This window comes from Peromyscus leucopus, chromosome 7 (genome assembly GCF_004664715.2).
Source record: "Peromyscus leucopus breed LL Stock chromosome 7, UCI_PerLeu_2.1, whole genome shotgun sequence".
Taxonomy (NCBI): domain Eukaryota; kingdom Metazoa; phylum Chordata; class Mammalia; order Rodentia; family Cricetidae; genus Peromyscus; species Peromyscus leucopus.
The window spans coordinates 62,973,942-62,996,701 of NC_051069.1; the positions used below are offsets into that span (position 1 = coordinate 62,973,942).

The 22,760-nt window shown below is 40.7% G+C and overlaps 1 protein-coding gene across 4 annotated transcripts in view; it reads right to left on the bottom strand.

Moving 5' to 3' along the window:
- Pdgfd (platelet derived growth factor D) overlaps window positions 1-22,760 on the bottom strand; it is a 228,828-nt gene that overhangs the window by 57,806 nt on the left and 148,262 nt on the right. For 2 of the 4 annotated variants that reach the window (XM_037207776.1, XM_037207778.1), the window contains exons 2-3: window positions 18,351-18,537; window positions 14,408-14,588 (exon numbers count right to left, since the gene is read on the bottom strand). In XM_037207776.1, coding sequence (XP_037063671.1) covers window positions 14,408-14,588; window positions 18,351-18,537 — 368 coding nt within the window. Of the gene's footprint in view, window positions 1-14,407; window positions 14,589-18,350; window positions 18,556-22,760 lie in introns of all 4 variants that reach the window. The other 2 variants (XM_037207775.1, XM_037207777.1) reach the window with 1 other exon arrangement.

Consider the following 22,760-nt stretch of genomic DNA (forward strand, 5'->3'; position numbering starts at 1 on the left):
CTGCTCAAGGGTGACACTGTCTACAGTGAGTCAGTCCCTCCCTCTTCAAGAGTTGTTAAAAAAAATGCTTCATAGACTGGTCTATTGCTAGTCTGATGGAGGCACACTCTCAGTGGAGGACATTATTTTCAGATGCCTCTAACTTGTGTCAAGTTGGTTAAAACTAACCAGCAGAAACAGTGATGTCAAAAATATCAAAATTCAGTTGCCTTAGCGGCTAGGGTGGAGGTGGGGTGGAATGGGATGGTATGAAGGAAAATGTTTACTTTGTTTTCTTTCTTTTATTGTATTTCTTCCCTCCCTCCCTCCTTTCCTGTGTTCTTGCTTCCTTCCCTCTCTCCATCCCTCCATTCCTTTCCCTTTCCCTCCCTTCACATTCTTTCCTTTGTATTCTCTTTCTCTCTGTCATTCCCCATCTTTCTCTCCTGAACTCTTGCTCACTCCTGTATTCCTTTCCCTTCTCCCCCTTTCTCGGTCCTTTTCTCTGTCTTTTTCTTTCTGTTTCCCTCCCTCTATCTTCTCTTCCCTCCCTTCTTTTGGATGAACAAAGCATTAATATTCTCTGTCCCAGTAGGTGTCCTGGGCCCTTGCTCTCCTGACTCTACACAGGCAATGGAACATGCAAACTAGAATGCTATTTGACTTGAAGATAGGGAATTAAGAGAACAACTTGAAAGTTTTCTCTTCATGGGACTTAAATACATTCATAGAAATGGGAAAATCTCATGAGAGAAATGTTCCATTATACTGAGTACTTTAACAGAATTAAACATGGTCCATAATTTTGTATTATAAATTCCTTCAAAACTATATGGGGCATTTATCTGTTACAGAGCACATGCCATATCTCATTTCATGCAATCCTACTCTGTGCTTGGCACATAGTAGTTTTAGAAATGTTTAGTGATTTTCCCAAATTTTTTTGAACCAACACATAAATTCAAGTAATAATGTACATTGAGTACCTGCCTTCTCTATCCTAAGTCATGTCTAAGTCTTTGAAGCTCCTAGTCTAGTGACAGAAAGTAGGACCAATCATGGGACCTGTGTGTTCAGTGGTTTGCAGTGAACAGCAGCATGATCTTGGGGATGGTACTAGGAGGGCACAGGGATTAATTCTGGTGTCTGCTTTCTGTAGAAAGAATTTCTATCAAGAAAACAAAAACTATTCTTAAGGAGCCTGCATATCAGAGCCGACTTCTTTTAAAAATACAGTTTGCAGGCTCTGTCTCCCAAGAGAATCTCATATAGGCTCATGTTCTGGGTATCTGTATTACAAAACATCCTTAGGTGGTTCTAATAGGAGCACTTGTTTATGAATCACCATCCCGGACTTGGGAGGCTTTCTGCTGCCTCACTGGTCCTCTACAGCTGGAGGTGGAGTTGCCCTGGGTCCCTTTCTCTTGTTTAGCCTCAAACCTTGCTTTTATATGTAAATTCTCAGGATAGGTAAAGCTCTACACTGTGAGCAGCCAGACACATTTCCTTATTTCTGCTTGAGAGGGACTGTTCTCAGTTATTCCTTTTCTCTTTCACTGGCAGATTCATTGTTCCTGGGATGTCCTCTTTCTCCCTTTCTTTCCCCCAGACTCCAGTTTGCATTTACCTAAGGTGTTTTGATGTCTTCCACCTCACTGGGTGCAATGCAGGCTCCAGCCAGGTCTTATCCACATCCCCAAAGCCTATGTCGAATCCTGGTGTTGGAGAATGAGACTCGAGTAAAAGGTTTGTAGAATAAGCTAATGAATTATTCAAGAATTAATTTATATTCCATGGTACATTCAAGATCAGCTAGTAATTTTTATTTCTGAGGAAGAGATATTGAGTATGTTGTTAAAGAGAAGATACGTGGGTGGATGGCAGGTCTCTAAATGATTCAAAGAGGAAACTGCACAACAATAAGGTTGCTCTGTCACTCTGCCTGAAACTGAAAAATTAACACCCCCAAATAACTAGTTTATTTTCATAGTGATGCACCCCACAATACATACATAGATACATATAAATATGTATGTTTTATGTAAAAATACTTTTTGTTTCATTTTAAGTTGATTTATTTTTATTTTGTGTGTTTGCCTGCATGTGTGCGTGCATGCATGTGTGTGTGTGTGTGTGTGTGTGTGTGTGTGTGTGTGTGTGTGTGCGTGTGTCTGTGCTACCTGTGTGTAGGCACTAGTGGTGGTCAGAAGAGGTTGTTGGATTCCCTGGAACTAGAGTTTCAAGCCACCTTGAGCTGCCTGATATGGGTGCTGGGAACTGGCTTCTACACCTCTGAGGAGCAACCAGTGAGTGCTCCTGAGCCATTTCTGCAGCCCCTTCCTTGCTTTCTGAGACAAGGTCTAATGTAACCCAGGCTGGTCTTTCGATCATCCTGTCTCCATCTCCCAAGTGCTGGAATTACACAGTGTATGCCACCATATCTGTCTTATTACATACATTCTTATGAAAGAGTCAGAAGAAAACTGAATCAAGACAGTCATTTATGCTAATTACAACATTAAATCAAAACTAGGTACTTGATTGAAAATTTAAATTAAAGTTCTATCTTTCTAATTTTGAGCTCCCTTCAGCAATGATTTCTTAGTTAGAATTTTGTATTCATAGTTTTAATTTTCTACAATTAAAAAAGGTTCTTCCCTGACTAGGCTATCTCTTGTGGCTGAGTGGAAAATTTGTGTATTAATTATTCATATTTTTATTTGATATAGAGCTATTTATTGCAGAGACTTAAATACTAGGGATGTTTAGATATTTTCTCCCTTACAATAATACCTGATTTAGCCTTTCAGGAAAGAAAGAAAATGCCAGAGGATCACAGGAGCACTGTGGCTTTGTGTCTATTTCCTTCAGAGAGCTGATTTACCTTGAGCCAAAGGAATCTATTAAGAGCTGTTTGTTCAGTATTTCATAGATTTATATTAGAAAGGAACACTTTCCCACCTCTGTGATGTCAAGAACCTTTTCAAATCTAAACTTATTATTAATATTAGAATTTTTTATTAAAGCTATATTTCAGTTATCATTTCCAGTTCAAACGTGACTCAGGGAGAAACAGTAGATACAACAGAGCTGAATAACATCAGCGCTTTGGGCCTCTGGTCCTAGCTTCCCTGTCTAAGAGACGTATGCTTCTAATTGGGAACTGGATTCACATGGTGTAACTACTTCTTAATACAATCTTACACTAAAGTGTTGTCAGTGTTCATTTGGTTCTAAACTTCCTGGAGAAGCCTTGGTTAGTTCTCAAAATTCATATATGGAAATCCTAACCCTCAGTGTGATGGTATTCAGATCAAGGGTATGACCTCATTAAGTCATAAGGGTACAGCTTTCGCTAAGATGTGTGCCCTCTGAAATTCATCCCAGAGAGCTGTCTTTCTATTGCTCTCCTCATGTGAGAACAAGGTTAAAGAATACAGCCCAGAAGATCTTCATCAGACACAGGTTCACACCCAGATTTCAAATTTTCAATGCTGCCAGAACAGTTAGGAATAGATTTCTGTTGTTTACAACCTACTCACTTATGGGAGTTTGTTACAACAGTTACTTAATTTGACTCTTACTCTCCTAAGATTTAAAAATAACTCCATCTCTGGATCAAAGACAGTGGCCAACCTTATATGGTTTATAGATAGTCCTCACTTACTATCCAAGTGGATCTTTCCTGGCTTACAGATGAAGAAGCAGTGGTTTGGGTTATGGAAATGACAGGCCCTCGACCTCATAGATAACGCACAATTCTGAGGGCCTCTGACTTGTATATCCTCTGGGAGATGGGCAAGAATACAATCAAAATATATTGTATGAAACATGCACACACACACACACACACACACACACACACACACACACACACACACATAGTCAAACAAGTGGTCATGCGGTTTCTTAAAATTCTACAAAGCTCTTGAGATCTCATCAAAGCCCCTCTGCAATGAAACTTTTGGAATGTCAGAGATGTAAGTATTCAAAACTCCTGAGCATTTCATGGCTCTCAGTGCTGTTCATGAGGAAGGCCAGCTCAGCAGGATACAGGACTGAATCCTGTCTGCTAGGACACTAGTTACATAGACTGATGAAAGATCTGGCTGCTAGTAAAGGCTCCTTGAGGTGGGAATGTTGCAGAGACATTCAGAGTTGACTATGTGCTGCATCTGTATTCTACACTTATCCTAGCATCATGGCTGCCTCCCCTCCATCCTGTCCCCACATCGGCTCTCACTTCCAGCTGCTTCAGTGTTCTGAGACCCCAAAGCAGAGCAGCTGAGAGCCCTTGGCATGGCCATAGGATTGCAGATTTGGACACTCTCAGGTTCATATAAATGAAGATGCAGTTTACACATGTATTTTTACTTTCTACATCATTGGGAATTGCTCTCTATCACATTTTTTCCAAACTCCCAGATGCATCTTAGGTAATGTAAGGATGTTCATTAGTTTAGCTAATTAAACATCACAGGCCTTCTTAGAGCAATGTCCAGTGATAGAAATTCTAGCCAGTTCCCACCCTAAAAGAGCTCCAACTGTCATAGTAAGATATGCTCATGGGTTTTTATGGGTTAAAAGAACTAGAAATAAATGTGCCATCACAGATGTGACAGTTGTTTTTGAGTGGTGTGTGTGTGTGTGTGTGTGTGTGTGTGTGTGTGTGTATGTAATGTTGGGGGGGCATGGTCACATGTGTGAATGATACAAGTACACAAAGCATGTGTGGCAGACAGAGCGTGACCTCTGGTGTCTGTCCTCACATTCCACCTTGTTTGAGAAAGGATCTCTTTGTTATTTGCCACTGTACATGTCAGGCTGGAGGGTCTATGAGCTTCCAGTGTTTCTACTGTCTCTCCTCCCATCTTACAGGATTATGGATTTATCTCACCACATCCGGCTGTAGTTGGGTTCTGGGGACCCAAACTCAGGTCTTCAAGCATTCATAGCAAGCTGTCACCCCAGCCCCCCCCTGTGTGTGTGTGTGTGTGTGTGTGTGTGTGTGTGTGTGTGTGTATGTTCATAATTACATTCAACTAAATGGTGAATTAAATATATATATATATATATATTTTTGGTTTTTCAAGACAGGGTTTCTCTGTGTAGCTTTGTGCCTTTTCCTGGAACTCACTTTGGAGACCAGGCTGGCCTCGAACTCACAGAGATCCGCCTGCCTCTGCCTCCCGAATGCTGGGATTAAAGGCGTGCACCACCACTGCCCAGCAAATTAAATATTTTTAAAAGAATAGTTAAAATATCTCATTCAACTAGGGGTTTTTGCCAATAAAAATGAAAAGAATGTTCAATTATGTACCTTTGGAGGAGGGAGTTTTGGTTTTGCTTTTTAAGAGGAAAAATTAAAACAGCATAACAGCATTAAAACAGAGTGTGTCAGGGGCAAGAAAGGGGAACCTGAGGAGGTAAGACTCACATGATCTTTACAGTGAGGGGGAATGTAAGACACAAAAGCTTGTTTTAGTTTTTCTAAGTGGCGAACAGTAATGGTCATGTTTCTTTTTAATTGCTGCACTCCTGGTCTTTTGCTTACACTGAGGAGAAGAGGGGCTGTGGTGTGGATGAGAAATGTTCCCCATAGCATCAGGTGCCTTAGAACCAGGTGAGTGGAATTCAGTTCCAAAGACCACTGCTTAACAAGTACACATGAATCAGTTCAGGAGACACCATCCATTGCTCTAGCTATGGGAAGCCCTTGCTTCCATAGGATTGACACAGAAGTAATATTTTTGATCTCTTTCTTTAAATATTTCATTCCTTCTTCAGTTTCCTTCTCTTGCCCGTCCACACCTCTGCCCCATTATCTTTTTGTGAGGTCTGATTTCAGCACTGAACGTCTCTTGGCTCTCTTCTACTTCCAGAGTTGATCTGCTCAGCACTGCAAGGGTCAATGTCTTCTTGCTTTGCCTGCTTTCTTACCTATTTGTGACCATTTGTAACCAAACCCATGTTCCTGCAGCTGGAGGAATAAATGGACCCACATGTTTAATCGACCTCAGAGTTTTCCTAAGAATCTTCATGTTTGATGGCAAATCAGTTAGAACCACCCCTTTTTGGAACTTTGTCCCCCAAAAGTCCTCAGTTCTAGCTTTACTAGGAAGTCCTGAGCCATGGTGATGAAACTGTCTTGCCACCTTTAGGCTTCTTGTATCACTACTGAGCTGAAATGGTAAGTGCAATGGATTCTCAATTTGCAGCTAAGTCATTCTGAAACCCTTTGAGTTTTCTTCCCATTTTGCCTCCCTTAACCAACACTATCTTTCAGGGACCCTCTCCTTCACTCTGGTGGTCCCAGGACCCCTTAGGGTTGAGAGACCCGTGCTCCTAAACTACAAAGACTCTATAAGGTGTTTATCACAGCCTTCACACTAATTCAAATGTTCATTTGTCTCCCACAGTACTTCAAATTTCTTCTTATTCAGAGTAAGTCTTAAGAAACATTTGTGAAATGTGCAAATTAGGAGGACGCTCAGTTCGTCACTCTTGTTTGAGATCAAGTCTCACTATGTAGCCTTAGCTTGCCTAGAAATCACTACAGAGCCTGGGCTGGGTTTAAATTAATAGCATTCTGCTTTAGCCTCCCCAGTGCTGAGATTACATCCACCACACTCCTTCATGCCTGGCTTCACTGTTTCAAATTGTTTTCTTTTACTACATTTATTTAGTGTGTGTGTGTGTGTGTGTGTGTGTGTGTGTGTGTGTGTGTGTATTCACACACATGCCACAGTGTATTTGTGGAGGTCAGAGGGCAATTTTGTGCCTTCAGCCATGTGGGTACAAGTAATTAAATTCAGTGATGGCAGCAAGTGCCTTGACTCACTGAGCCATCTCTCTGTTCCCTTTCATCACTTTTTAAAACTGAAATGGTGATCTGTCTTAGGCACATCTTAAAAATGCAAGCCACTTTCTATATGGCTGACTAGCTCTTATCATATTCATTTTCTCCTTGCCTCTATGTACCAAAATGTGAATATGCCAAAAATCATAGTGGTAGAGAGAAGGTATTATGTACTGAAAGGCACAATCATCTAAAAAATACTACAGCTTTCTGGCTTTTAAGGGTGTGAGTTCACAGCTTGCACATCAGTATAATTAAACGTGAGATAAACAGGATGCTGAATTTTCCAAGTGTCTTCAAACAGTATCTCTGTCCAAGCTGGAAATATTTTTACTCAGCACACAGGAGAGTCATCTGCTCATGTGATTAGTGAATGTGGTTTACAGAGAAAATTAATTATGGTAGTAAAATAAGGTTCCAAAGACTCCTGTGTCAGAAGGCCTAGTCAACATGCAAGTAAGCATTCCCAGAAGCCTCCTAACATGCAGAGGCAAAATGTGTAAGGCTCAGCACTATCCCAGGGGCTCCTTAAGACCTCACAGGTGAGATCTGGAGGGCCTCCTGGAATATGTTATACACAGTTTTGAGTGTATTTATTCTTGTCTGAAATAGGTTTACAGCTTTGAGTTTCCAGAATGCTGCACATCAGCCCTGGCGCTATGATCACCAGCCCAGCTCCTCACTGCACTGTGCTCACTGCTCCATTTCTCATTGGCTATGTTCACATAGCACCGGTTCTCTAAGCTGCCAGTGTTCTATCCTAAATGTTCCTAAGGCAGTTTTCATGGACATGCATGATTCATGGTTAAATAGCATATGATGTGCAGGCTCTCCATACATTAGATGCCTTACATAGAATCTATATAAAATTCTTGAATTCAGAGCTTTAGTAACTATTTTTTTTATCATCATTCTTACGTAGCAATAACAATATATTATTATTATGTTATCATTGTTGCTGTTGTTGACAGGATTGTATCTACAAATGATGTGTTCTATAAAAGCAGGAGTTTTGTTAAATTGACTACTATATACACAGTATTAACCTTAGTATATAGCATGCAGTAAGATCCCAATAGATGATAAGCTTTGTAGTACACTGAAACCAGTGCATGATGGAGAAAGCCAAGCAATGCTAACAGAATTTCTTTTCTCTCACCAACGTGGCTCCTCTCATCCTCTTACATCCTCTTAGTACACCGCCTTCCATGAGAGGAGCCCGACTTTGTCTTTAGTCCCTTCACCCATTACCATTATTTACCCTAGCCATGTCTTTGTCAAATTATGTTTTACTCCAGGATTACAGTAGATTTTGTCTCTTTGTTGGTTATGAACTCTATTATAGTTCTGATATATATTTATATGTTAGGAAAACAATCTGACTAAAATAAATGATTCACTCAATGCTCCTATGGAGAAACCTCATTCAGAGTGATCTCTAAAGTTTGTGATGTTTTAGGACACTTGAAAGATACTAACATTTTCTTTCCTGTTTATTAAATACCTGGGCGAGGAGTCTGCACATAAGAAGGTATGTGCCACCAGCCTGTGGAAGCTGCTAGCTTTGGGGCCAGCACAATTAACTGGGGACTTTGTCTGCCAGGACCCTGGGCTTTCTTTCTGTCAACATTGTTCAGTGTCTTGATCATTTTTTAGCATCTGGTCTTTCCTGGCCTTCTGTTTTAGCTATTTTATCCCATATAAAAGCAGAAAAATTTAAGATGTGTACAATATAGGATGGACTATAGATAAGGATAAGAATTTTCCTTCTTTGCTCTATCTTTTTGCAGTATTAGGGATTGAACCCAGGGCCTTGAACATGGTAGGCAAGTAATCTATTACTGACTAATAGCTTAGCCAGTTAATTCCCCTTCCTTCCTTCCTCCCTTCCTCCCTCCCTCCCTTCTTTCTTTCTTTCCTTCTTTCTTTCTATCTTTCTTTGCTTTTCGTTTTTGTTTATTTTGAGACTGGGTCTTGCTAAGTTACCCAAACTGATTTTGAACTTATTCTGTAGCCCAGGCAGGCTTTGAACTTGTGATCTTCCTTCCCCAACCTCTTGAGAAAACTGGATTATAGGTCTGTACTACAAAGCCCAGCCCGTCTTCTCTCTCACCTAACACAGGTGGTAGCTGTGCCTCTCCCACCCTCCTTGATGCTCTCTCCCTGCAGTAGCTGTGACACCAAGGTACTGCAAACATTGCCACCACCTCAGGAGTGACACTGCTTCTCTCTGTTCCAGACTTTGTTGTGGTTTAGTGTTTGCTCTTCTCCCACGGCCTCACATCACTGCCTCCTAATGTTTCAGGTGTCAGTCGCCATTTTACTTCAACTCATCTTTTTCGACTCTCTGGCTAGTCTGAGCCCTCCTCGGTCATTCTTTGTCACATTGCTCTTTTATCTGTTTGTATTTAAGTAATCTCTTTACAAATTAACTTAATTACCAGTTGATTACCTGTTCCCCCTAATGCCATGAAGCAATAAAACATCTCCCACAGCCCTCAGACTTGCAGGAGAATGTGTTTGCAGGGAGAAGCTGAGGGGAATAGACTCTGCCATAGATGGCACTGCTCATGCTTGACAATTCTGCGCAAATGGCCAAACACCAGAAGATGGTCAGAGTATTCTAAAATTTTTATCTGGCTGTGTAAATCATGATGGAATTTCCACAAATTCTAAAGATAAAAGGAAGAAGTTCCGTTACTATTTTTGTTTAATAATTCAGCTCAGTGGAGTGATCAAATAGGATCCAAGTACATTGCATGAAATTCTCACAGAATTAATAAAATGCTACATTAAAAAGAGTTCAGCTGAGAATGAGAATTAGGTGTCTGTCTTTCTGTGGCTGATCATTTTACTGTTGTTTCACAAGCTGGAAATTATTAATAAGCAATATTAGCAGCTACAGAATTATACCAGAGGATTTGTGTTGTTTAACTGAGATTTCCCTCTTCTCTAGCTCTTCCTCTTTCCCACGTCCTCCTTTCCCTTCTACACTCAGCAGTTGTTAACATGCAAGTCTTTGTTCATTTGAGCTTTCCTCTCATGGGAATCTTAATGGGACCACTTGAGCTTAATTCACTATAGGGATAGGACTGTTAAGTGACTACTCTGATAAAATTACTTTCTAAACAATTTTCAAAAGTGTTAATAGTGGGCTTTAGCACATTTCCATATATGAAATACACTGAACTTTATTAACAGAACAAAAGCCACTTTCCAATGAACATTCATTTTTTAAAATAAAGTAATTTCTTACTATTAAACAAACACATACCGTAAGATTTAGAGTTCTTGTGTTTATTATCACATAAAATAAAATATTTCTTTCTTGGATGAAATATGTTCAGTGTGCACACACAGTCCACATTATCACACACACACTTGCACAAACCCACTCTCCACTGTGTACATACACACTCATACCTATATATACTGGCAAGGACTTAAAAGTTCACATGTGTCTTAGTTAGGATTTCTATTGCTGTGAAGAGACACCATGACCCATGGTAACTCTTATAAAGGAAAACATTTAATGGGGTGGCTTCAGTTTCAGAGGTTTAGTCCATTATTATCATGGTGGGACATGGCAGTGTGTAGGCAGACAAGGTGCTGGAGCTGAGAGTTCTACATCTTGTTTGGCAGGCAACAGGAAGTGAACTGAGATACTAGGCGTGGCTTGAGCATATAAGAGAACACAAAGGTCCTTGTGCCCACAGATCACCAGGGAAACTAGGTATGCTAACCATGTAGGGTTACTCCTCAGAGGAGGAAATGATTATCTGTTTTCCACCCAGAGGGCTGGGAGCAGATGTTGTTAATGACCTGGTGACCTTTGCTATCTGTAGAGTCAAACCTCACCCAAATACCCAGATTCTCCCTCCCTAGACCTTTATATTTTGCTTTGTTTCTCAGGCAATGAAAATCAACCTTAGGGGAGATATCACATGCACTTTATAGCCCGACCTCTACACTTTCTCAGTCAGAGACCATACAGGATCTTAGGCCTTTATGTTGCAGATCCCATCTTCATGGTCACATGTAACTTTGAGTTGAGTTTTGATGTAATTATGCCTTCTTGTGCACCAGGGATTGTGTTACACCAGGAAGCTTTTTCCCATAACTATAATGTATTCAACTATGCTTACAATAAACTGCCCAGTGTCAGACTCTCTGACTAAGAAAGGCTGAACTGAATTTCCCTTTTTTCCTTTCTCCATTTGTTTCCTCTGATGTTTGCAGGGACCCCCACAGCTATCTAATATCCCACTTAACACTGGTTAGAGAATGAACAAATCATCTTCATCATGACTCCTAACTTTTCACATAATTGCATTAATTATTCTGCAAGATCATATTTGCACTGCAGTTGTTTTACCTTAACAACAATGGTACTAGAAATGAGATATCTTATGGTTTGGGGAGATGGCTCTGTGACTAAACTGCTTGATCTGCAATCATGAGGACCTGAGATCGGATCCCCAGAATCCTCATAAAAGCCAAGAGTGCTGGTGAATTCATGTAGGCACAATGATTGGGAACAGAGACAGGCGGATCTTGGGGGCCTGCTGGCCAACCAATCTAGCTCAGATAACTCTAGTCTCAGTGAAAGAAACACAGAAACTAGTGCCAAGTGTGAGATAGACTGTTGCGGGATATATGATCACACCCTGGGAAGACGTGTCTCTGTCCTGCCTTGTCTGTCTAAGGCACTTCCTGATTGGTTTAATGAAGAGCTGAACAGCCAATGGCTAGGCAGGAGAGGATAGGCGGGACTTCCAGGCAAAGATGGGAACTCTGGGGAGGAATTGGAAGTGAGAGGTCCACCAGCAAAAGGAGAGATAATGAGCCACATTGCAGAATGCAGATTAATATAAACAGGTTAATTTAAGTTTTAAGAGTTAGTTGGGAACAAGCCTAAGCTAAGACAAAGCTTTCATACTTAATAAGAAGTCTCCATGTCATTATCTGGGAACTGACAGTCCAAAGAAAATCCATTTACAATATAACCTGCCAAGTTTTTGGATGGAGGGTGTGTACCCCCAGAGATCTACCCAAATAATACAGACTATGTTCCTGGTTACCCACTAGAACTAGATAGTAAGATCTTATTGTGGAAGACATCACATGCATTAGTTATAAGGCATGGAGAAATCCAACTGGCACTGATCTGGAAGCTTCCTGTCCTGCTTGTTAACTTTCACACTGCCACAAGGTGTTTTGCAGGCTACAGGGAGAGAAAAGCCATCACCAGTCTGACCCAGCTGTGAATGGTACAAGCTTCAGTAATGACTGGTCTGGCAAGATCTGCCTATTGGTAAAATAGTGACATGGATGCTATGGAGGTAAGCAACAGATTTCTAGTAGGATTTAAAGCTTTCCTTGGAGGTGGAAACTCATGCTTCATATTGTAAGCCTAGCCAAAAACTCATGGCTGGAATGGTCATAGACACTGGGGAGAACCCATTACTATTATTTTGCTAAAGAGACGGAATACTTGCTAAAGAAGACTTTGCTAAAGTCTTCTGAATACTTGCTTTTATACCCATAGTGCATAGGAGCTGCTTTTTATGGCAGGATGAGTTAACATAGAGACTCACAGCTTGTTAAAGTACAGAGAATATGAGACTGTAGGGTGCTCATCCCTAAATGGGGCAGCTAATCACAACCCTAATCCCTGGGTTTGGGGAACATCATGGAAAAGATGGCAGACAGATGTTAAAAGCCAGATTTTGGGAATGATGGCTGGAAAATAACGTCTTCTGGACATGATAGGAATCATTGCACTCATTGAACTCACAGCAGTGTTGGTTGCCTGTATGAGTTACTCAAGATTAAACGAGTCAGCATTCCAGCTAGAAGAGTAAAGGCTCTACCCCTAGCCAAGGAGCTCTTAACAGCTGATAATTACTGATAGAGAGATAGTTGTTTCTTTTCAGTGGTGTAGTCCAGAGTAGGTTGCACAGTGGATGGTATCTCACACCTATTAGCATATGGACAGCAGCAATTCAGCTCCATGGAATGTGGGAGGGAGGAAGGGAGGGGAAGAGAGAGAGAAAAAGAGAGAAAAAAGATAGAGATTGCCTTGGGGGTTATCTGGTAGTTGTTGAAGGGGAATCTAGGGGTGTATATGACCTAATTACACTGTATTCATGTATGAAATTATCAAACAATATAAAAAATTTAAAAAATAAGGTAGAAAAGTGAGCATATATCTCTACAAGCATCTATATAGGCAAGCATACACAACATGTGTCCACTTACATAAGTAAAATAAAAATAGAAATAAGTTGTCTGGCTTATGGAGCATTTAACTTAACCATGCCCAGGGCATCACAGAAGGCACATGTACTGGAGTAGCAGTCCTTGATGTTTTAGAGGAAAAGATCTTTTCCTGAGCCAGTCTGCCCATCACCAACTAAATGTGCCAAGTCCGCTTTGCCTGTGAACAACTGTGAACATATGTATCACTGAGTACATACATTAAAAGGGAAAGAAATGGAGAAACTAAACATTCGCACTTAATTTCAATGCTTAGCAGTACCACATAAGTCTTCAATAATCTAAACCACAATGGATGGATTGTTTCTAAATTAAAACTGGAACCAGTGTCAGCTCCTGGTAGTTTTTCATTGACAATGTTCTGCTATAGAATTCACTTAGTGTTAAATAGCACAGAACAATGCAAGAAAACATTAGATGACAAAAACAGCAAGGTATTTTTCTATTATAAATTCAGTTCAAACAGAAAGACAAAAAGACTGAACAAATTGATGCCATTTAGAGCGTGTGTTCTACTTGGCACCCATCCTTTACGCTAGGTGGATAGATGAGGAATGAAGGTACATGACCACATGTGGCCCAACAGCGAGAGTTAAAGCTAATGTGCATTCCAGCTCACTATTCGGATGAATATTTCCAAACACACAGCCATTTGATGTTGGAAATGGTTGTTAAGAGGCACAAGTAGAAGAAGGTTATAAATATGCATGAGTGTATCAAACAGGATTCAGATTCTTGGGCCAGAGTAGGGCTTTATGGTCTTGAAGATGCTTGCTAACCCTTTGGCTCTTGGGAACCAACATGGACCCTTCTCAATTCTTGGACATTACTTAAGCTAAAATCAGCAGGATTTTAATTCTCTGATAAAATTTGTGAACAACTTTTCAAAGCAAAGGGGGAAATATTTTGCTTTCTATTTTAACTCTTAAAATGTGCTTAACACACACACACACACACACACACACACACACACACACACACACACACACCACCCATTTGACTAGATATATTTACCTTGCTTTAGTTGAACTGACCACACTTTGCTACAGATTCTTTCCCATTTCTATTTTCTATTTCCCCTCAAAGCTTATGGCCCTAAGACTAGATCCACAATGGTTTTCCTCACAAACAAAGGCTTTATGATTATCTTGTTCATAGGGAAGGAATAAAGCATTCAATAAGGAATTAACTACACTACCTCTCATAGTACTGTATGTAATCACAGAAAATGATCTTTATGCCCTATAAACCCAGTGTCTGTTTTAATCACAGAGCAGTTTCGCTACTCACCACAAATGAATAATAAATTTTGAATCCAGGTTTTGCCACAAAGTAGTCATCGGATTTGAATGTGATTTTAATCTGGTTTGTTTTTGATGTTATCCTTGGAGGGATTTCCTTGTGGCCACACCACCTTCCTCTAACTACAGTGCTGGTTTCAGAGATATCTTCAACTTCCACAAAATCATACCTAGAAACAATGTGATTCCATTAATGTTTTTACTAAAGTTGATTTCAGTTCCTGACAAATCAAGATTCACACTTGATTTCTTATGACCAACTAACTGAAACCTGTAGAAATATGAAAACCCAAAAACTACTTTGTAGAATGTTTGGCAAACTTGAAATTCAAGAACCTACCTGGAGAGAACCCCGATTTACTCCATTATGACAGCTGCAATGTCTTATATAATTAAAAAGAACTTTCAGTATATGAAGCTTAGAACATTTTCTGGGAAAAATAAGTAGCTGTAATCTGTTAACATATTTTAGAGGTAGATTGAGTTACATGTCCAACTATTCACCATACGAAGCTTGCAAACCACTTCTCATTATGAATCAATTTGCCCCACTCAATGTTTCTTTGAGAAGTAAATGATAGATATCTCCATAGATCAAGGGGTCTCTTTTCTTTAAGTATCTTTTAGAAAGACCACATGATAACACATGACTTTTTTTTCAGAAAGAAAAGCATATAATATTAAGTGGCTATGTGTGTTAGTCAGTAACTACTGGTTGACTGCAAAAGGGGTTGAATGAGTTCTACATTAACACAGGATTACTCTTAGCACTAGTCACAGAAATAGAGAATCCCAGGACAATAAAGTAGAGTGCAGACCCATTAACTCTTCTGTGTACCCATTGATCCTGTATTTCTTCCACCCATCCTAGCTTATGCTCCTTCAGTGGCATACCTACATTCTCTATGTAGCACTTATTCTATTCTTGGACCCCTCAGGTCTTGTACCATTCTACAAGATCCATTAAATAATCGTCTTCCAGTTGGCCAAAATCTGCACTCCTTATCTCTACCTTCCTCTAAGTGACTTTAGGTGTTAAAGTCACAAGCAAGTGATACACTTCAGTGAACGAGGTGCTCATCTTATTTGTTTATTTATTTTCTCATTAGGGTTACTAGAAGGAAGCAGCATAAGAAACATCAGGTCTGAATGTGCAGAAAAACCACCTGGAATTATTGCCTTTACTCAACTTTGCAGTATTTTCACTGCACTGGGAAGGACGATCTAATGAGCATCTAAAAATAATATGCTGACTAAATATTCCTGACAGTGATTTATGAGGCCCTTATGTCCTTTGCCTCAGTTTCTCTGTAGGCAAAATAAGAAGTTTATACAATTTTACCAACTAGATGTCTACTGAGTGTTGTGTAAATTAATTATTTAATGTTTATATGGCTTTTGGAAGTCATTATTCAAGCAATAAAGTATTACAATGTATGCATCAGCAAGGTTATGAGGTAGATGGTAAGAAATCAATTGCATTTTATTTTATATATGATATGTGTAAATCATATTTACTGCACAAACATGAATCTATTTGAAAGATTTTTAATAACACTAGGTCACTTTTTATTTTAAAAACTTCAATGTAATTTTAAGCTGAATCCCAGCGGAGCACACATCCCAGGCTAGTGGGGAGGAAAGGCTCGGCTCTGTTTTATCTCCATCATTCTCTTAGCGTTCTACCTCATCCTGGGAAATCTGAGAAGCAGCATGAACTGATGGAGGATCGAGAAAACGTACCACCCTAACACTTGTTCGAATATGGTCTAGGATCAAAATCCCAGTTCATCAGTAGCTTCCTCTTTGTGATGAGAAAACACACATCTGGTCCTTGTCTTTGTCTCTCCCCTACGTGCCCTCCCTGCAGTTTCCAAGCGACAGAGCAAGAAGAGACAGAGCGAGAAGAGCATCTGTAGTTTTCACCGCAGTTCACACTGAGGACACCAAGGGCGACTGTGATAGCAAGTCAGCAAAACCAAGGAGGATTGGGAGGCTCTGGTTCACTGGGTAGGGCAGAAGATGGGAGGCCAGGAACCTGCAGCTGACATTCGACAAAGGGGGCACTCACAGGACTGAACTCTGGTCCTTTGGAGTTGGATGCCAAACCCAAGTGGCTATGCCAGAATTAAATTTAACTATAGGACACTCAGCAGGTGGTAGAGAATTGTTCTGAGTAGAAAAAAACAAAGCTTCCAACCTCATATACTTGGTGTCTGTGAAGATACACCACAATTGTTAACTTGATAAGGTTTAGAACCACTAACGATACAGGCCTCTGGGCACTCCTGTAGGAAATTGTCTTGATTAGGTCCCTGGGTCTACTTCCTGGGCTGCATAATAACAAGAAAGCAGGCTGAGCACCAGAATTCATCCCTCCCCATTTCATGACTGGCACTGCCACGTGACCAGCTGCTTTGACTTCCCTGTACACGGCACCTTTGAACTGTAAGCCCAAACAGACCTTTCTCCCACCAGTTGCTATTGTCAGGCTAGTGTAAAGCACAGCACTGCAAAGGAAGCTAAGATGGTGTCAGCCACATCCTTGGTGGAGACAGACCATATCACCATCCATGTTATCACCTTTAACCTCTTTTAATAGCATCTTATTTATTGCTTCTCCCTCCTGCCTCTTTTTTTGGTCAGCTCACACATACAAAAATAGTTCTCTTTTTCAAGGTTGAAAGATACAAGATCATTTTTAGTTTACTCTTTGTAAATATTAACTAGCTTTCCATGTGTATTTATCTCTGCTTTCTGGCATATATTACCCTCTGTGGTCCTAGAAAATAATAGTTAATCCTGTTATTTTCTGGGGAAAACAGCAGCATAATAAAAGTTGTCAGTATAATAAATATGCAACAAAGGACAACCAAATCGGATGCACCTCTTTTTATTATTCAGAGGAAAATAAACTGCGGAAAGATTTAGTAGTTCAGTTCATTGGCAATGCAGAGTAAGTACGGCCAGTAAAATACAAAGAGGAAGAAGAAAAGCCTCCCCAAGTTTCACACAGGATAAATAAAGGAGTAAGATGCTGGGGGCCTACGAGTCAAAGAACAACAGCCTAGACTTTCTCTGATAAGCTTGCTGATGAGGGAGGGTCATTAGCCGGCTTTCATCTTCTCCCCTGATCAGGAAGAAGAGCAAGTAGATCCTGGGGTTGCTCTGCCTCCTTCTCATGTCTACCAATGAATGTCAGGAAGTCCCTGGCCTGGGTCTCTGTCACCATCTCTTGTCATGGTTACAGTGACCTAGCCTGTGGAGCAAGCGGGGTCTTTACAATTTGTGCCTGTGGCAGACTTTGACTTGGGTTATAGTATGCAGCCCCGGGGACCTGGATTAGATGCTTCTACTTGCTCACAGACATATCTCTGAGCCTTGGAATGTTACAGATCCCCAGTCTGTCCTCAGGGAAATGTAATTGTGACTGATGGCAGTGTCCATTTCTGTGGGCCTTATACAGTGCCAACGTGACACTTTAAAAAGAAAGGCTGTTGTTATTGTTAATATTGACTGAAAACTTGACAGAATCCAGTATAATCCAGGAGACAAGCTTCTGGCCATGCCTGTGAATGACTGTCTTGATTAAGTTAGTTTGAATGGGAACCTACCCTGAAAGATGGTGGCACTATTATCCAAGCTAGGGTCCAACACTGTATGAAAAGGGAAAACCAAGATGACTACCAACATTTGTCCCTCTTTTCTTCATAGGTATAACTGTGGCCAGCCACTACAGCTGAAATGAGATCCTCAGACTGTGAGCATAAATAACTTCTCCATTAAGTTGCTTCTGTATAGGAATGGGAAAAGTGACTAATAAGAAATGTCTTGGGTAATTCCAAACAGTTTAAGAAGAATATTCAATGTGGCATTTTAAATTCAGTTCCTCCCACTTTGATTAAAAACTAAAAAGGATTATTTTCTCTTACCTACAGACATCGTTTTCTGCCTCCTCTAGTCCAAACTGATGGTCAAAGGCCAGCTGTATGCGTGTTTTCTCCTGAGAGTGGAGCCGCCATGTGAGGAGCAGGTTCCGGGGATAGCTTCTGGGGAAGCGGGGGCTCTGCACGTGACCACTGCCTGTCACCCGGATGCTCTCCTCTCTTCGGTACAAGTCTGTGAGGTGATTGCTCTCTGTTAGTAGTCACAACTTGTAGAAATTAGTATGTTGCTCCAATTACAGGAAAGCAAAAACAACAAAAAGAACAATTTACAACATGACATCTCAAAGTCTCAAAGCACTTCATGATTTTGTTTAAAGACATAAGACCAGTGGTTGATTTGGGTCAACAAAAAGTCCATATTTCTAGTGTGCCTGCTTTCCCAAACTCCTTACAGCTCCCAGTGCCTAATACTAATAATATCCTTGGGGCTTTCCTCCATTACTCTAGAGAAGCAAACACCCAATTATCTCAGACCTCAGATTCATTGGAATCAAATGAGAAAATAACTTCCAACAGTTCCTCTTTTATCTTTATTATGTTAAACAAATGAAAGGCTTAGCTTAGGTTTAACAGTCTATATAGCAACTACAGGGCCCAACAAACAGTATTGAATAAATGAGTGAAAAAGACAGGTGAAGAGATTCTAATAATATGCAGGACGACTTAGAATTTGTTCAAACAAATAGTTTTAAGTGAATTTTTCTAGTATAAACCCCAGAAATTTGTGACTTAAATAGATCTAATCTGTGTTGTATTTTCTGAATGCTTTGTAACAGACAATTATTTGGTATTTGTCTTGGGTTCCTGGGAATAGGCTCCAGACCTTTGAAATTCTCAGGTGGTTAGGAGGTTAGGAGTATCATTTTCATTATGGAGCCCCTGGGACCACATCTAAGTTTATTTTCATGGAGAAATTTACTGTGGGGTCTTCAGACAGTTTCCGGATGGACACTAGACACACCAGAAAGACAATGTGATTAAAGTCTAACGATAGCAATGGGGCTGGATATGCACTCATTGCCACTGGATCAGAAAATCATGCCTGTGCAATGAGATTCACAGTGAAATCTCTTGGAAGCTTCCTGCTTGTGACACATGCTTCACCAGGAAGTGACATAACCCAGGAACACGTGGAACCTTCCAGGACTTACCCTCTGTGTTTTACAATTTCACCACACCTAATTTTGGTGTTTTAGTGTTTTCCTTAGTGACTTAGGGCTGTGCACAGGGACTCTTGCATTAGTACCCAGCTGGACAGCAGTGTAGCTATCTTGAGATTTTTATAAATGTCTGAAATGAGGGTGGTTTTTTTAGGGCCTGTACATTTAATCTGTGAAATGACAAGGGTGGATATCAGAATTGCAATGCTACATGGTGGATATCATTTGGTATGTTTTAGTATTCAGAGTTCTTGGCATTTTTAAGGTTTCTAAATCCCATAATAAACAGCCCTCCAACCACAGTCTATTTGTACCGTCCCACAAAGAGTTGCTTTGAGGCCTGTAATTCAAGTGAGCCTGGTGGAGGAAGGTCTGCAAGGTGGGGCTGCTGAAGCCGGCTGTTAAAACTTCTAAAATAAGAGAGAGGATGATGAGCACCGGCATCTGCATCCTATGTGCAGATGCAAATGGAAACTTTCTTTGGAACTCGCTGGCTGGTTAATGACCTGCAGCTTGCTCAGCCAGACCGAGGGACAGGGAGTCATTCCACAGAGCAATGTGGCAGTTGAGGAAGCTGGGGTCGCCTCCCTAGACCTAGATGACCGCACTCGCTCTGTAACAGATATCCTCAAAGAGCTGAGACCAAAAAATCCTCCAGATGACCTTCTTCTCCTCACCCTTGACCTTATACTAAACAATCACATGTAGAGAACTCAGGCAAATGATGTTTCCTGTGCTGACCAATGTGTGCTCTCAACCAGCCAGCAATTATTCACCAAATGCAGATGAACCAAAACATACCACATCGTATTCAAGCTTATTACTTGAGTACTATGTTCACAATTGTGCTGTTTTATTAGATTTGGTATTGTAGATGAATTTTTAAGTGAAATTTATGTTTAATAAACAATAAACTTTTCTAAAACACAAATTTATATCAATAGTGTCAAAAGCCCATAGATATAATGTGTCAGGAATAGAAGGAAACATACATCTCAAAAGGTTACTAAATTATAAAATACATATCTCAGGACGTCAGATTCCTCATGTATGTACTAAAGGGTTTGAGGGAACATTTCTTTGGTCTTTTGGGGAGCAATATCCAGTTGTTGCATGCATTATGTGTGTATATTTCCTGTTCCAGGTGCTATGCCAGACTTGGGTATAATTGGTAGATACTTAAAGAATAGATTCCATCTTCCTACTGCAAAACAATGTGAAGACTTGTGACACAGTGTAAACAAGGCCTAAAGGAATGCTAACAGGCAGGTGTTGTCCTGAGGCCATGTGAACTAGGGGGAAGTGAATATAAGATGTGTGCTTGGGATGGCTGCAGAGGCCTGTTCATCACAGTTCAGTTTGACTTTGGGTCTACAGGCTTGAAAGATGAGTTTGGAACCACCTAAGAGACACACTGAAGTGTCTGCACTTGATTTGAGTGGAAACCAGAAAGCTCTGAGAGAAGTAAGTGGCTTGGCAGAAGGAAGATCAACCCACTGGTGGTCAGCAAGATGAATGGCAAGAAGAGTGCTGCTGAGGAGCCATCCCCTGGGGGGAAACTGCTACAGAGGTTCTGACACAGTGGGGTAGGGGGCAGTGGAGCCCAGTGTCAAGGGACATACAATAAAGTTCAGAATTCAAAGGAATGGGCCAGAGGCTGCAATGACATGGAAAGACCAGACTCAGTGACGGCCCTATCATAATCCACTGTCATAAAATGTCCAGACAAAAGGAACTTAAGGGAGAAATGGCTGATTCCGCTCACAGTTCCAGGTTATAGTCCCTCACTGCTGGCATGATAGGAGCTTGAAGCAGGTGGTCATATCAGACAGACAATCAAGAGCAGAGAGCAATCCATCGCAGACAACTCCTTAGAGGCGGGCCTAGAGTCCTGCCTCCTCTGTGTCACACTGAAAATTTATCCTAATCATCACACAGGGTGTGTGTGACACTAGGGGTGTGCAAGGCAAGTTTGTTTGAGGATATACAGGTTCAATGTGATGCAGTGAAGAGGAATTCCAGTGGAAATGATGCCAGGCTTGGGGGTAGGAGGCCGGGATGAATGAGCAGAGTAGATGTGAGCCTTGAGCTCCCAGAGGAAAGAGTGTGGGTACACTGAGAAAACCCCCAGAACACAAAGGTCAAGCTCCGTGGGAGTGGATGTGCTTGGGTGTCAGGAGACACGAGGCATGCTTGAGGAAACCAGAAGTGTCACCGGAGGGAAACCGCATCTGAGTTAAGATGCCCGGCAAAGAGACACTATCAAATGTCAAAGTCCAGGGCCACATTGAGGAAACACTGTAGAACTTGGCAAAAGTGAAGTCAAGAGCATCCTTTAAAGTCCACATTGAGAGACTGTGTGAAAGGAGCTTTCTAATACATCTATCTGAGCATGTCATTGCAGGCTGGATTATCTTAAAGATACAAACTGTGTTTATAAACGAAATGTCACTTACATCTGGAATGAGGCGGTGGAGGAGGTGGGTAGAGGAATTTATCTTTTTATATAATACTTGATTCCAGTTTGGTGAATTTACAGATGGCATTGTATTGAAATCGAGAAGGAAAGTAACAGTTTTCTAAGAGTGTTTTCTTACAAACAAATCTCTTCTAAAATATACATTAATATAAACTCAGTGCAAGTAACAGAAGATTACATCTGTGTTTATTTTGTGCCAGATGTTATTTTAAAGTCTTCTCATATAATTTCCAGGGTCAAGTCATTGCTTGTGTATGTTTTGCTCTATAATAGGAATTATTAAAACCAACACTGTCATTATTTGAAATATGAGGTTTCTGGACCACAAAGAGGTCAAGTGTCTTTTTCAAAATAGCAGAACTAGTTAAAAGTGTAGTTAGAACACAAGTCCAGACAATCTGTCCCACAGTTGATGTTTATAATGGTGGTGAGGCTTGGAAGACGTCTGGGAAAAGTGCTGGCTGCATAGACATGAGGACCTGGGTTTAGGTTTCCAGCACCCATGTACACCAGAAGCAGCTACGTGCATCCATAATTCTAGTACTCCAGTGGGACGGGAGCTGGCGACAACCCCTGGAGGCTCATGGATCAGCTATCCGTGTGTATACAGCAATGAATAACAAGTCTGTCTCACACTAGACAAAAGGAGATAATGGATGTCAGTTTGTCCTCTGATCTCAATTATGTACAACGATACAGGTAGGTCCGAAACAACCTTCCTTCCAATAAAATAAATAAATAAATATCAATGAATAA